The sequence below is a fragment of the Epinephelus fuscoguttatus genome, linkage group LG17 (assembly GCF_011397635.1).
Source record: "Epinephelus fuscoguttatus linkage group LG17, E.fuscoguttatus.final_Chr_v1".
Classification (NCBI taxonomy): Eukaryota; Metazoa; Chordata; class Actinopteri; order Perciformes; family Serranidae; genus Epinephelus; species Epinephelus fuscoguttatus.
The window spans coordinates 20,198,965-20,213,641 of record NC_064768.1 but is presented as its reverse complement, the minus strand read 5'-3'; the positions used below and the strand labels follow the sequence as shown (position 1 = coordinate 20,213,641).

The window sequence follows — 14,677 nt, the reverse complement described above, 5'->3', positions numbered from 1 at the left end:
CCTGCCCCCCCCCCTCTACTATCTAGCCTACTGAGCTAACATTACACCTGAAATCAGCTATGGTACTCTTACAAAATTGTCCACCACTTTCACAACGTAGGACAGGGGAGCAGTAGATGAAGATACGCAGTCTCTTTAGCCCTTTTTAGGTAGGAATTGTGCAAATTTTCAGGAAAGCCCAATCAGTCTTTTTTCAGCATTGGCAGTATAAAAACAAAATCGGGGAGTGCAGGAAAATGCCACCTACCTACTTTTGTTTATACAGAATGTGCCTTTTTCGGGGCAATGGGGGCGTGAGCAAGTAACAAAACGTGTAGCTCAGCGTGTGACGTAAAAAGTGACGTGGGAGGGGAGCCGCGGCTAGTCAGGCGGAGATTCTCTCGTAAATCGGCCCGCTCTTCACCGTCCCCGTCATCTGACGGTTAATGGCCTCGTTGTTTGCGAGGGCAAGGAGGGCGCGCAATGCCTTGTCTCCCCAGTTGCTCATCTTTACAGTGTCTGTCAGGTTTGTGTTTCCCTATTGCTACTAGCTGCTCTGTTTCCTGTTTATCCACCGTCAGTGGGTCGCACGTACAGCGTCATCAACAGCTCCTTCCAGAAGTCTTCAACAGCCCCTCCCTTGCAGAAGGCCACCTCGGTCTGTTCAAACTAAAAGGGTTCTGCCAATATGACTACCCTACGAGGCGGAAAATTGGGCGCCTCGGATCATCTAGCCATTCCGCCTCTGTGTGTATAAACGCTCGCAGCTTGCCGGCAAAACGGCCCAACATTTGCGGAAAAATCTGGCAGTGTAAAAGGGGCTTTTAACTACCAGAAGTGAGACTGTTTCATTGCCACCACCGTTTGTTACACACTTGGTTGAAACTGCTCCTGCACAGATAGGTGACTCTCATTGATCGGGATAATGTGTATACATGCAACAGTATCCCGGTTTATTTCAGAGCACTCCAGCTAGCATACTCAAGTTTCTGAATATGGGATATGGTGTTTAAATGCTCAAACACATAAATGGGATACTCCAAAAACCTGATCATAAAGGGATTATTCATGCTCATGTAAACACACTCAGTGTTATAATTGGAGCTGCAGCAGTTGCATGAGGTTAAGTCCAGAAACACTCACATCCTCATTCCAGTCCTCAGTGCCCCACTCCTCTGTGGCGGTCCTCCAGGCACCTGTGGGTCAAAGGGAAACAGTTCAATACTACTGAGAAACCCTCAAACAGAATAAGCTATGCATAAAACAACAGAGGTGAAGACAGGTTTACCAGGAGCAGAGTCAAACTTGGGTGGGTAATTTGTTCCCTCTCCTGCAGCGTATTCCAACCCTAGAGACAAAGACAGATGTGAGGAGATCAAAGTTGAATGCAATAAAAAGAGATGATAATATTTTAGTCTGAACATACAGATATGTGGATGTAAAGATCTGAGAGAAAAACAATATGTCTGGGAACAGTGTCCATGGCTGATGATGCCTGGCATCAAAAAGCGAACATCCTTTGAACACAAGTGAACCTTCCTTTCATCTTTACCGCAGGAGGATGCTGATAATGATTTTTAAAATTGTTTGGATAGTGAACAGATGCTTCATTGATAAGATTAACTTCTCATATTGGAGGGCAACCTTTCATAATAAATTAACTTACTAGCTCCCTCCTCTAGCTCCACACTTCCTGTGTTGTTCCAGGTGCTGCCCCCTCCATAGTTTTCTTCTGTCTGGGCTGGCTCCGCATAGTCAGCAGGGTTGAATGTTCTGTGGAAGAAAACGATAAGTGAGAAGTGAAAATTGGGTGCATGTACTGACAGACAGCTGAAGGGCCATCAGCACTACAAAACAAAACTTCGGTCACAACTGAGTACCAACACAAACAACAATCTGGGGTCCTTTTTTAAAGGTTCACTGTGTAGGATTTAGGGGGATATATCGGCAAAATGGAATATAATATAATCAGTATGTTTTCTTTAGTGTGTAATCACCCAAAAATAAGAATTATTGATTTTATTACCTTAAAAGGAGCTTTTTATATCTACATAGGGAGCGGGTCCTTGTCTACAGAGTTTGCCATGTTGCGCTGCCATGTGTCTACAGTAGTCCAAAACAGACAAACCCAGCACTGGCTCTAGAAAGGGTCATTCGCTTTTTTGCGTCAGGCACTGTAATTAGCAGCCCCTCTGTGCCACACAGCATCAGGAAAAAAAGATTTCTCAAATGTGAAATTGCTTTATTCAGTATTCGTTTACCAGTTTATAATGCTGGTCTGTTTGTTTGGGAGAGGGAGAGCTCTCTGCTGATAATTTTTCTCCCTGTACAAACCTACTGAACAAATGGATCTTAAGTTACCAGAAAAAAAAAAAGGTTAGCATGCATCGCAGACATGCCAGGCTAGTGGCCCCTCTGCTACAGGCAGACTCCCGATTGCTCGATCAGAAAAAAGGTGAGCACACATTAGCAGGTGCCAGGCTAGTGGCCGGTCTGTGATGAGCAAAACACTGATTTGTAATGTGAACTGCTTCATTTTGTGCCTCTACAGGTTTAATCACCTAGTTGTTTGTTTTGGAGAGGAGGAGACCTCTGCTGGCAATTTGGCTCCTGGTAAAAACCTCCTGAACAATTAACACTGAAGGAATCCTTACTGGGAGCTGGCATATGGGTGACGTTTGAGCTGGTTGCAAACTGCAATCGTTACCCCTAGATGCCACTAAATCCTACACACTGTTCTTTTAACTTAGCCTCTATAGGTCTAATTGTAGAAAACGTTAAGCAGAAGCAGATCCCAATTTAAAAACGCGCAAACCATTAGTGAGCTAGTTGGTGTTGTGCCTGCATATTGCACTATGAGTACTGTTTGAATAAATCCCCAGCTCTGCTCTTATCATCATTAGGCTCTTAGCTAACAGCAACACTTCAGAAAAGGAGTGACTGAGGTTGTAGGAGGAAGAAGAAATGATAAGAGACTGAAGTGAAACCATTACTGTCTTTGAGAGCTTGTACAGTCAAGACTTGCAAATAAGAAGCATCTTAATACTGTTTTTGTTGTCACTCAACAACTTTTTCCTGGTACTGCGTGTCTTTCAATAATCTGACACATCCGTATATGCTGAGAAAATTACAGCTGGTGCAACCTAGCAACATGACGAAATACAACACTTTTCTTTTGAGTCAAGCCAAGCCAAGCTGTTTTCATAATTTGTCTTAGATCCTTCCTGTGCAAATCTGAGGGCATTTATGGCTTGCGCGAACAGATTTAACATCAAATTTCAGCAAGGTCATATCTTTTTCATATCCTATTAATAGAACAAGGAGTAATACTTTCTGGTTTGACAATGTCTTACATTACAACATCCTGTTTTATGGCACTCGAAAGTCTCCCTAAAGAAAACAAGAATAACAAACACACCAGAGGCGATGCACTCACCTCTCACCTCCTGCAATATCATATCTGGGCCCCTTATCAATCTGGCTTTAGAGGAAAAATAATGGCAACAATTACAAGAAGCACAACAAAGTAAAAGTAGAAGACAAAGCTTTTCAGACCACAATCCAGAGCAGCAGCGTAAGCAAAATGCCTTCGATCTGCTTGTGCCAGTCCTGTAACAGACACTCTACACCTGTCAGTCACTCTACAATGCAAGGCAAGCCAGTGTGCGTTTAGTCATGGTGGGTAAACACACAGTCCAAGAAACCCAAATCATCAGGAATACACAACGCAGCCACAAACACAAAAACCATTGCTGGATGAGGGTAGCTCTGCAAGAGGAAATGCAGTAATCTTTTCATTGATGCAGTTAATGCCTAGACAATTTCAGCAATGTCAATGATACCTTCTATCACACAGCCACATTATATCAAAGCTATTGCTCAACAGCCACACAGGATGCTGTTGTGAATGCAGCCAGCATTCACTTTCACCTCTATTGAAAAAAATCCCCATCTGAAGTCAACTAGTCTTTTTTTTTCTTTTTATCTCCCTGTTATTTTCTTAAAATCGATAGACCTTGACCACCTTTAAATTTAGTTGGCTCGATTCAGATCAACAGCTTGGTCTCCACCAGAGCAACACAACACACTATAGTTTTTGTGTCCTACAACATTAACCATTTTCAGGGAGGGGGGTGTATACATACATACATATACACACACATACACACACACATACACACACACACACACACACACACATATACATATACATATACATATATACATATATACATATATACACATATACATACATACATATACATACAACAAACTCTTCCTCAAAATTCTTTGCTGCAGACTAAATACAAAAGGCAGCTAACAGTTACCCCAAGAGACAGCGTTGTAAATGTGCCAACCATTGCTGTGGTACAAGTGAAAACTACTGGCTACATAATGAAAGCATCTCCTAAACAACAGACAACATGAGCATTAACAGGGGAACAGCTTTAAAAGATTCTGTATCTTCTATATTGCACTAAATAATAAAAACGAATGTGTCTGAGATTCTTGTTAGCTGGCTTCCACATGAGATTCAGCATGCTGAATCGGTGATGGCGATGGTGGAGCCCATTAGCAAATGAAATCACTGAGACTGGCAGTTTGGCTCAGCGCATATGAAGAGAAACAAAAGTGAGGAAAGTAAACAAAGGGCTGAAGTCATGAGGGAGTGAGATCCAAACAAACTTGTTATATGAGGTAAGATTATTTTTCTTAATCCATTGAGCTCTTTAGCACAAATGTTTTGTGGTGGTTTGTGTTATTTCACTGGCACACGGTAAATATGCTCTGTTCTTCCATCAGTGGATCGTCTTGTTAACGTGCTTACTGGCTAAACAGCATCAAGACATTCTTCTGGTTTCCCTTTTTAAATTACGAATACAGACTACTGCCAGCCGCTGGTGTGGAAAGTAATTTCCATTAACGCAGGTGCAGTACCTACGTGCTGGGTGGCCATCAGCTATAGTCTTTGCGTATGCTCATGTGCAACTTTTTGGCCAAGACAAGGTGACGTGAGGCGACACAACTGCCGGCTTCAATTGCCACTAGTTCTTTGAAGTCAATTTGGTGTGTCTGGGCCTGAACAAGAAAAATATGTATTTCTGATTTTGGGGTAATCTGCCCATCTAACCAATCAGCTATCAGGTAAGTAATAACCGAATACCTCCTCAATGCTCTGACTGGCTGCTGAGTAAGTATGGAAATTTGTGTCCCAAGATTCTGCATCTCTGAGCTACTGTTAAAAAAAATCTCTCTGGAAACAAAAATATGATCTGCCATATTTAGCTATAAACCAACTTTTGAGGATAATATTAAATTCACTTATCAATATTCTCCTCATCATCCTAGTCATTTAAGTTTTACACCAACTTTAGAACAAAATCTCTTTGATCAACTTATTTATCAGTAATGACGTGTAGTACTCATTTCCCTTGAGTGCTCGCAGTATTCATTCAGTTTGATTCGGTGCATGCTTAAATTTTTAAGCAGAATATGAGTATGTGAGGTGAATGGCACAAAATATCTTAGCATCGTCTTGAATGTACTAGCACAGGGTACAAATAATACAGATACAAATCTACCCACTATCGTGTTATCTTAATAAACTGATCAAAGACCTTATCTGCTTTAAAACAGCTTCCTTTAAAGTCAAGTGTTTCATTTACATGTTTGACTGACACTGAAGCCAAGCGGATAAACTGTCTGCTACAAGCAAGAAGCAAAAGCGATCACAGAACTGTTGTGGGGCATGGCGGGGGGGTTAGATAACATAAACGCACCTGAGCTAGCAAAGCATCCGATTGCAGGTGGGAAGCCCCGGCACCAAAAACAAGCTCAGTTAATATGAAACTAAGTATACTGCCATGGCCGTTGAGATATGCAAGTCAATATCTGGGACCACTCTACAAATGTACTGAAATAGTAGACATTTTCACAGCACAGATAAAACCTTTAAGACGTGTGAAGTTTTGTTGTCGTTCTAGAGTGCACTATCACTTAAGCAAAGTAAATTACACCTTTTAGTTTCATTCAAGTCACGACTCTACCATCTGAGCCTCCGTGTTCAAATATATATTTATGGCATGGTTGCAGTAGCTTTAAAGCAAACATCCAATACTTGTACAAGGAGTGAAAATTACATAAAGGTTTCTCTTGGGAGGAAGCCACTCAGTCCTTGACCTCACTAGAGAAAGCCACACAGTGTCACATGTGCTGCTTCAGCACGCCAAGAAGATCTATAACTGCAGAGTAACATCACATCACACCTAACTGCTTATAATTAAATGCAGGAGGTTTGTTATGACAACTACAATGTTGCCCATTAAATAATGACATTAGTCAAAAAATGTCAACACAGTTCAGAGAAGTGGCTCCTCTTTTGTGACACCTACAAGTCAGCCTGCCAGTATAAGATGCTAACTCATCAACTGACATATTATTAACTACGCACGCACACACGCACGCACATCTGCAGCCTTGGGCCAGAGAGTAGAGACACCCTCCTGAGCGGAGCTATCAAAATTTCACTCCAAATGAAATGTTTAGACTCTCTGAAGAGAGTTATTCTGCCCACGCTGCTCAATCCCATTGGCTGATGTAAATTCTCCCTCCTTTGGATTAAGACTAAACAATAGGCTGGGGTCCTGCTCTTTGGTGACCATGGCAACAGGTAAAGTGGAACAAAAGGCCCTCTGGTTTTAGGCAATGCAGGTGTTCTCTTACCCCATGCCCTGTGCCGAAAATCTGCCTCCTCGCCGTCCAGATACTCCTGGAGAGACAACAAGAGCTTACCTAAGTTTCTTAGCTTGACAACTATTGTCACAAAAAAGAATGGCAGTGGTGTAAGCAAATATATAAACCCTCCCTCCATACCGCCATGTTTTGACTAGATGCATATCCCTCGTAAATAAGTCTGTCAGAGGAGGATTACAGGCACTTACCGACAGTCCCTCTTCCTCTGCCTCTTCCCCTTCTGCCTCGCTCTGCACCTCTCCCAGCTACTCCAGCCTTGCCTCCATCCAAGCCGTTCTCCTGACCACGAACTTGAGTTAAATTGAGACAACGATGTCAGATTTAAACAATACAAAAACTACCTGCAGGTTTCAAAACAATTGTTTCAACAAAAACGTGTTATGGCTTGAAAAGAAACTGCATCAAAAATTCTAGGGCTGTATAAGAGCCGAGAAGTCCTTCATTCAGAATCAAGAAGAGAGACAAATACTGGCTATCATTTACTGTGGCACACACTGTCCCCCCTTCAGGTCCACTGTTTGGGTTAAGAAGGGTCTACTGGTGTGCTGCAAATGACTAGATGGTGCTTTAACACACAAGAGCTAAATCAGCACTTTCAAGCAGGTGATTTCAAGAAACTGCCGTTTTTAAAGGGCTCGCTATTTTCTTCTTTCAGTAATTTTGTGGCACCTGTACAACAATCCTATTCTTACCTCCATCTAACAGATAAAAGCCACACTTTTCCCTCAAGTTTACAAACTACTGTTGAAGCAAACAACACTCTCTCTACTGCTTCTTCACTTTGAAAGCCTCCCACTGATGAGCCACTAGGGGACTTAATTTTGAAGTACAGCCTTCTTTAACAAATGACTGCCGCTCACAAATTGCAGATAAATATGAGTCGTTCAGGGCTCTATTTTGCTCATGGGTCACAAGTACAAATTGTCTAAAACGCTGCTGCTAGGCTCTTTACATGATCAAATAGACTGTCACATATCACACCTATTTAAACCTCTCTGCACTGGCCTCTTGTTGATTATAGAATTCATTTTAAAATGTTGGTTCTCACTTATAGAGCCCTTCGTGACCAGGTTTCAAAGTATATCATGGAGCTTCCGGACCTCCACACCTCAAGCCGATCTCTTAGGTCATCTACCCAGGGTTTTTTAAGTGCACCTCAGTCACATCTGAAGACTTGCCAAGATCATGCCTTCCAGTTAGCAGACACTAAGCATGAACTTTGCGGATTCTTTTAAATACCAGCTTAAAAACCCATCTGTTCAGACAACCATTTAGGTAGCATGTGGTATTTTATGTTTTAACTTGTGTCTCATTTCTGTTCTCCTTGCGTATTTCATCTGGTGTCTAATCTTTGTTTTTTTTTTTATTTGACTGTACTTCTTTTAGAGTGAAGCACTCAGTGACTGGTGTCTGTGAAAGATGCCATATAAATAAATTTTGCTTGCTTTGCTAATTGTTTTAATTCGTGAAATGTGTTAGTGACTGACCACTAACTAAAGATACTTTTGTGCATATCATATTAACAGAAAAGTTTTCAATTTTGCATGAGGGGAATGATAAAAGAAGGTGCACCCACAGTGAGCTGGCCTCAACTCATGAAAAATTGGCAAATATATTCTGAAGTGTCAAGAGCATGAAGCGCTCTCTCTCAGTCAAAAACAGTGATACCAAAAAGCAGTCAGAGCGAAAACACTATAAAACACTAAAATCAGTGCTTTATTTAGCATAACAAATATTCACATTTTATAGAGATAATTGGAAAAAAGGAAACTGTGATGTCACTATAACGGAACAGTAAACACTTACACTCTCGTCCCCTGCTGGCTCCACGGCCCTTACGTGGAGCTCCACCTCGACGACGTGCTACATCTTTCTCTCCTCCTTTCTCCCGGTTCTCTTTTCCTTCCTCTCCAGTCTCTGCCTGGCTAGTCTCCTTCTGGCCAGACACCCCTTTCTTCTTCCCCACCATTTCCCAAGAGTCCTTAGGAAGAGATAGAGACAATGTCACACTGCTGTTCCTTTAAATCAATGCATTGCTGGACTCATTGACTTTGAACTGAGTCACCAAAAAGGAAAACAAGTACTGAAGATAAGTGAAGGTTAATTTAAGTGCATCTCTAGATCACTGCCATAACAACAGAATAATGTGCATAGCCAAAATATGATGACAGTTACAAGAAATTTATTCATCAAGATGGGTTGAATGTTGCCTGGTGGTCAGTATGTCATTGACTTGAGACAAATGAATTATTGGCCAGTGAGCCAAAAATGTTTCTGGTGGTCTCAAACTTTCTCCTCATCTAGTGAGTCTACATCTGACTACTGAGATTTTCATACATGAAGCAACTTATGGTTGTGTGGGCCAGGTGTGGCAGCAGCTACTGTAAAATCACAACTGAAAACAAAAACAAACTCTGTTCCTTCTGATGAACTTGTTCATTTTAAAGTCTCTACACTGAGCCATTATCTTGACAATTGAGGCACCTGACAACATCATATCAGGTCTGATTAATGTGCTGGCAAGACGCATTTCCACTTTCTGGTTTCAAGTCTACTCTACATTCTGCTAGTAACATTTATATCAAAGCTTTTATGCAGCTATGAAGGCTTTCCATCATGTTAAAAAATGATTTAATTTAACTGAAAGGATTGTCTTAAAAGGTCAGTGATAACATACTCAGGGCATGCGGAAGTGACAAGGTGACCAACGGGAAGTACAGAAAATGTGGTTATAGCAAACTTCTTTTTGCACTTTTTTACCTTCACGTATAATTTTGTCTAAAATACGAAACCCTGCCTCTGTCCATGTTCATTCGGTGCTATACTTCAGAGGAGCCACACTCGTACTGTGTTAACCGTTAGTCCAATATCATAGTTATCCAATCCAGAGCAGCACTGATTTCTCCAGAATCTGGCCCTTGCAGAGCTAAGCCCTCACACAAAGCCAATACTCACAGTGTCTGGGCTACCCTCCAGCAACACGTTAATGGCTCTGTTGACATCCCCGTTGCAATCGTGCAGTGCGATCATTGACTCATCCTGGTCCTTGCCTGTGATGTCAATCAGCTGCAAAAGGAGGAGAGGCATGATGAGAAACAGAGGGGACCCCTGACAGACACTGCTGGCATCACGTTAATAAAAAGGGCTCCTGTGTAAACTTGTGCAAAATGTTTTTTTTAAAAACATACATACATCAGAACACAGAACAGCAGCACGCATGCCTGCTACCAGCAGGAGTTCAGCATCTTCGTCACTTCAGTAGCTTGAATACGAGATTCCCTTTCCATAAAGACTGTGACACTATGCCTTCTTTAAATGGCTTGGAAATGACTACACAGTAAAATTGAGTAAGCAAAAGATAACCTCTTATCAAAAGGTCCTGATGACCTGTTTACAGAACTTTCTGACCTTAACTGCTATTTTAGGGTCTTACTTTTTTAAGCTTTGACTTCATCATTAATCACATATGATTTAATGCAACATAACGACACTGAAAATAAATTTAAAGCCACGTGGGTAGAATTCAAATATTATACTGGGTGTATTTAACTTAATTATTAGAGATGTACATCACAAACTTCATGACTACATTATTATTGACTAAATAGACTCCACGAACACATAAGAAATATTGCTTAATAACAAGAACATATACACATTTTTATTTACATCTACCCCTAACGATACCTGTGGCCTATCAGTCTTGTAGAACCAGGAGGAGTATTTCCTCTCTGACTGACAGCCAAGATGGATCAAAGCCTGTCTTTCTGTGCTTGTAGGGGGTGCAGCTGTATCAGCAGAAGAGCTGCTAGTGCTCTGACCAGGACTAGATTGTCTCCCATCAGCAGCAGAGTGGTAGCATCCTCACCACTGCCGCCAGGTTCAGGTTTGTGCGATGGCTTTTAAAAAACAGATTTTTTGGCTAGGTTATCAAATGTTTTGGGTGGTTGACGCCTGTCGATCTTTGGTTTTGGGGAGCTTGCTTTTATTACAAGTGCAACATAATGAGCTGTCATCAATTTGAGTAATATTCATTTAACCAGCCTCTCCTCTCTGTGCTCCGCCCCCTGTGTGGACTGGCAAAGCCCCACACTCAACAGAGACAGCAAAACATGGTCAAGACTGTCACACTGAGCAGAAATGAAAAGACTGCACATAAATTACACAGTGCCTCACAGAGGCTCCCACAAACACAAATCACTGAATTATGGAGATTTGGCATTATTTTTGGCATTAAAAAAAACAACAACAACAAAAAAAAAAAGATCTTAATGGCCTGTTAGGAATTTCCCGTTGGCCTAGCAGGCCATCAGGCCTGTACAACTCTCAGGGAAACACTTTTCCTTATCTTGTATCGTAAACCAAAGTTCCCAGTGGGCTATATTCTACCTCAGTGCCCAGAAGGAGGATTGCATCTATCTTTGACACTCCTGTCTGTTTAAAATAAATTGAACATATCCTTATGCATTTGATTTTTTCTCCAGCTGTACTATCAGCTCTGAACCATGACTCCTAAATCGGGGTATGAACCAAATAGTGAGCTCTGTGTGCTGTTACAGCCCTAAAAGCCTGTATTATCCAGGGTGGCACCTCAGATCTTTATCCTTTAAACAAGCAAAAGGGAAGAAATGGACAAAAAAACCCTTTGTTTTGCCCCTTTCTTATAACTGAGATTGTGCCTTAATACATTGTTTTCTGATTACCATAACTAATTATCACATTTTACACACAAAATTATATGTGCACATCACCATCACAGCCTGAATATAATTCACTGCGCGCCGTGTCACTGACTTTATGTACATGATGACGTCTGACAAACCAACAATGCAAAGCATAATAGGAGACGCATATACACACCCAATGTGAGACACAACAGATGTAATACATGTACCAGAGATAAACCACAAAGGACTGTTACTTAACCATTTTCAAAAGGGGCAAGAAAAACTACACAGGAATGCTGGAAAAAGAACAAAGGGATATGCATCAGCTCACCTGTTTGACCTTCTCTTCAAAGTCTGCATCATTGTGGTCTGAAATCATCTGCGCAAGTCGGATCTGCTCTGCGGTAGCCTGTTTCAAGAGGAGTGAAACATTTAATATTTAAAAAACAGAAGCACAAGCAGGATGCAATATTAACTTGTTTTGAACCATAGGTCAAATGGCTGGTGAATGTTCAAATTTTACAAACCACTCAATAGATTACCATCATATTTTCAGCTTGTAGGTGAAGCAATTCTACCAGCCACTTTAATATTTTACCAGCATCTGGCTGGTGGACGGTGCTAATTTGGTACCCTGGGCACTATATTTGCTTTTGCACAAAAAAATAGAGAAAAAAAAAAAACCCTTATATTTAGCCATTTATAAAATCTTTTACAACTGTTTCGTGTAAATACTATGATTCATCACACAGAAAGCACCACTGTCACAGGCTACTAGAACTCTTGTTAAACCCTTACATCTGCACATGTGTAAACCCTGTCCAAACCCTATAATGTAACTATTAAACTTGTGTGTTAGCTGGTCAACTTAGATCAGGGACTGAGTTGATCACTGTAGTTTAGACTGCAGCTATGATCCCCAATGTCAAAATCTGGGACTCCCCTCCTGATAGTCAGAATAAGTGCTGTTTATCCTCCAGTGTACTGTAACTGGCATCGGTCAAAACCTCTTACAGAGCATACTACGTTGAGCTTTGCAATTGGCATTTAAAGTTCCCAATTGTTGGTGTCTGTAGTATGTAGCTTTGTAGAAAATGTGTGTCTAACAAAACAAGTGGCATTTAGGCACTGATTTGCCTATACTAAACCCTGGTGCAAATGACTGTGCATCTGGGCAGTGTGTCAGGTGGTGAGAGTGAAGGTACCTGAGGCCTCTGCTTGTGCTGTGTCTGACTCTGTGTCTGGCCCTGTGTCTGCTCCCAGCTGCCCCGGGCTCGGTTCCCGCCCATGGACGTCATCATTTACAGTATATACAAATAACAGTATTTACAAAGGAATAACACCTGAGGAGGAAATGATGAGAGAGGCATTACAAACCTGTGACCTATATATGTCACCATGTACACGTCTGGAACACTTGAATACTACTTCCTCAAACAGCCTGGTGGCTTATTGCCTAGTGGGGGGGAAGCTAGAAGCGTTATAAAGAAGACAGCATCAGCTTTGTTTCCAGAGACGCCTGGAAAACGTTGACAAAGGGTGTTTTCAGCCTCTTTCTAAGGAAGTGTCTAAAACCAAAGCTAGTCGCGGGTTTGACCCGGGATGCCAGAGTGCCACGGCACACCGGGTGCTGCTGCACTCAAGGCTTTCAAGTGCATAACGTTGGCTGACTTAAACTTATCACCGCTTCAGAGCATTATGCAACGCTTACTATATCAAAATAGCCCTGGTGATGTTAGGTCAACCTATATTTTGCTACAACAGGACATGCTCGCAAAACCCTCGATAGGCAGATCCACATTGTATTGACCACTAAATTAGAGGGACAGGATATAAACACATAATGTTAGTTAAGACATCGGAGTAACGTTGCATCCCTGATCGATAGCAAACTGTTAACCTTGCTATGGACAGTGACTCCTTAATCTTGCATACGTTACGTAAAACCCTGTATGCACTAACGTTAGCCCATAAACAAGCCTGCAGCCAGGGCCCGCCGAACATACCCAATGTATTAGCCAGCCACATGGCCAAAATGCTAGCCAACTAGCTAATATTTGAGGGGAAAGCATCCAGCTTTGAAGTCTCGGTGGGCTTCCGCTTCTCACGGCTTCACCTCATGGCGACAACGAGGCTACCTTATCTCCAACAGCCTCTAGCTAACTGGGTGCCGATAACTAGCTATACAGCGATGGGATGTTAGCGTTAGCTGACTTAGCTTGATAGCCAAGAAGTAAATTAGCTTATCAGCTACTAGCGAGCAGTGAAGCTTTCGTGTTCGACCAAACCAAAAAAAAACGCCCATGCCACTCAGTTGCCACTGGTTGTCTGCTAACAAGTGTTAGCCATGCTATCTTAATTAGCTAACGTCGTTTTGTGTAGCTAGGCAATGTTAGCCAGCTAGCTAGGTTAGCAAAGTAGCAGCTTCCTAAACTGCACCACCACTCTACCACATTGTCGCCACAGTATATTCTGATAGCCGGGCACTCGACATAAAATTCACCGAGGCTGAAGGCAGGCCTACAGGCCCCTAAAATGAAAATAAATAACAGGCGATACTGACCAGAAACCCGGCTCAATATTAGACACTGCTACACAACCGACCGACAAGTGGTCTCGTTGTCGACCTTCTAGTCGGATTTAGGACAGGATATAATTCCTGAACCCCAAGTTGATACAACTAAGTTGGGAAAATATAGCTAACCGACTCGCTCACACAATAAGCGAGAGACTGAATTTACCTGTTTCTTCTCCACTCTGACACCACGGAGAGCTGCGTCACGTGGTTTACAGGGCGCTTCGAGGAAACTGGACCCACAACATGTGACCACACACTAAAATAGTTTAATATTATCAGCGGAGTTATGACATGTCAGTGATGGGGATGCACAACACAGATAATAAAATTTGGCAATTGAGGCATATGATGAACTGCGTTTATCTGATGAGAAATACATGTATATTACGGAGGAACCTTGCACTTTACAGTATGCACTCATAAACACAGGAAGACTCATCGTTACTGCAGCAAAGGAGACACAACAGGAGGTAACAAAACAGATGAAAAAATACTAAATAAAATGAAATACATGAAAGAAAATGACAAATCAAAGCAGGTATACTATAGTAATGGGAATGGTACAAGACTCAGTCCCCTACTATAGAACAATGGTTGGAAATTGTAAGAGCGATTTGTACCATGGAGAAAATGTTTTTGTTTGTAAATGGAACTAAAACTCAATAAACATGAAAGTATAAAAAGGCAATATACAGTATGT

The 14,677-nt window shown here is 41.7% G+C and overlaps 1 protein-coding gene across 6 annotated transcripts in view; it reads right to left on the bottom strand.

Annotated features, from left to right (window-relative positions):
- The window catches only part of ubap2l (ubiquitin associated protein 2-like), a 34,545-nt gene extending 20,346 nt beyond the window's left edge, over positions 1 to 14,199 (bottom strand). For 3 of the 6 annotated variants that reach the window (XM_049601881.1, XM_049601885.1, XM_049601883.1), the window contains exons 1-11: positions 13,963 to 14,134; positions 12,605 to 12,742; positions 11,731 to 11,808; positions 9,688 to 9,798; positions 8,539 to 8,713; positions 6,921 to 7,022; positions 6,703 to 6,748; positions 3,416 to 3,460; positions 1,646 to 1,752; positions 1,268 to 1,327; positions 1,123 to 1,175 (exon numbers count right to left, since the gene is read on the bottom strand). In XM_049601881.1, the coding sequence (XP_049457838.1) occupies positions 1,123 to 1,175; positions 1,268 to 1,327; positions 1,646 to 1,752; positions 3,416 to 3,460; positions 6,703 to 6,748; positions 6,921 to 7,022; positions 8,539 to 8,713; positions 9,688 to 9,798; positions 11,731 to 11,808; positions 12,605 to 12,700 (873 nt within the window). In that variant the 5' untranslated portion in view covers positions 12,701 to 12,742; positions 13,963 to 14,134. The other 3 variants (XM_049601884.1, XM_049601887.1, XM_049601882.1) reach the window with 2 other exon arrangements.
- Between the last annotated feature and the right edge of the window lie 478 nt (positions 14,200 to 14,677).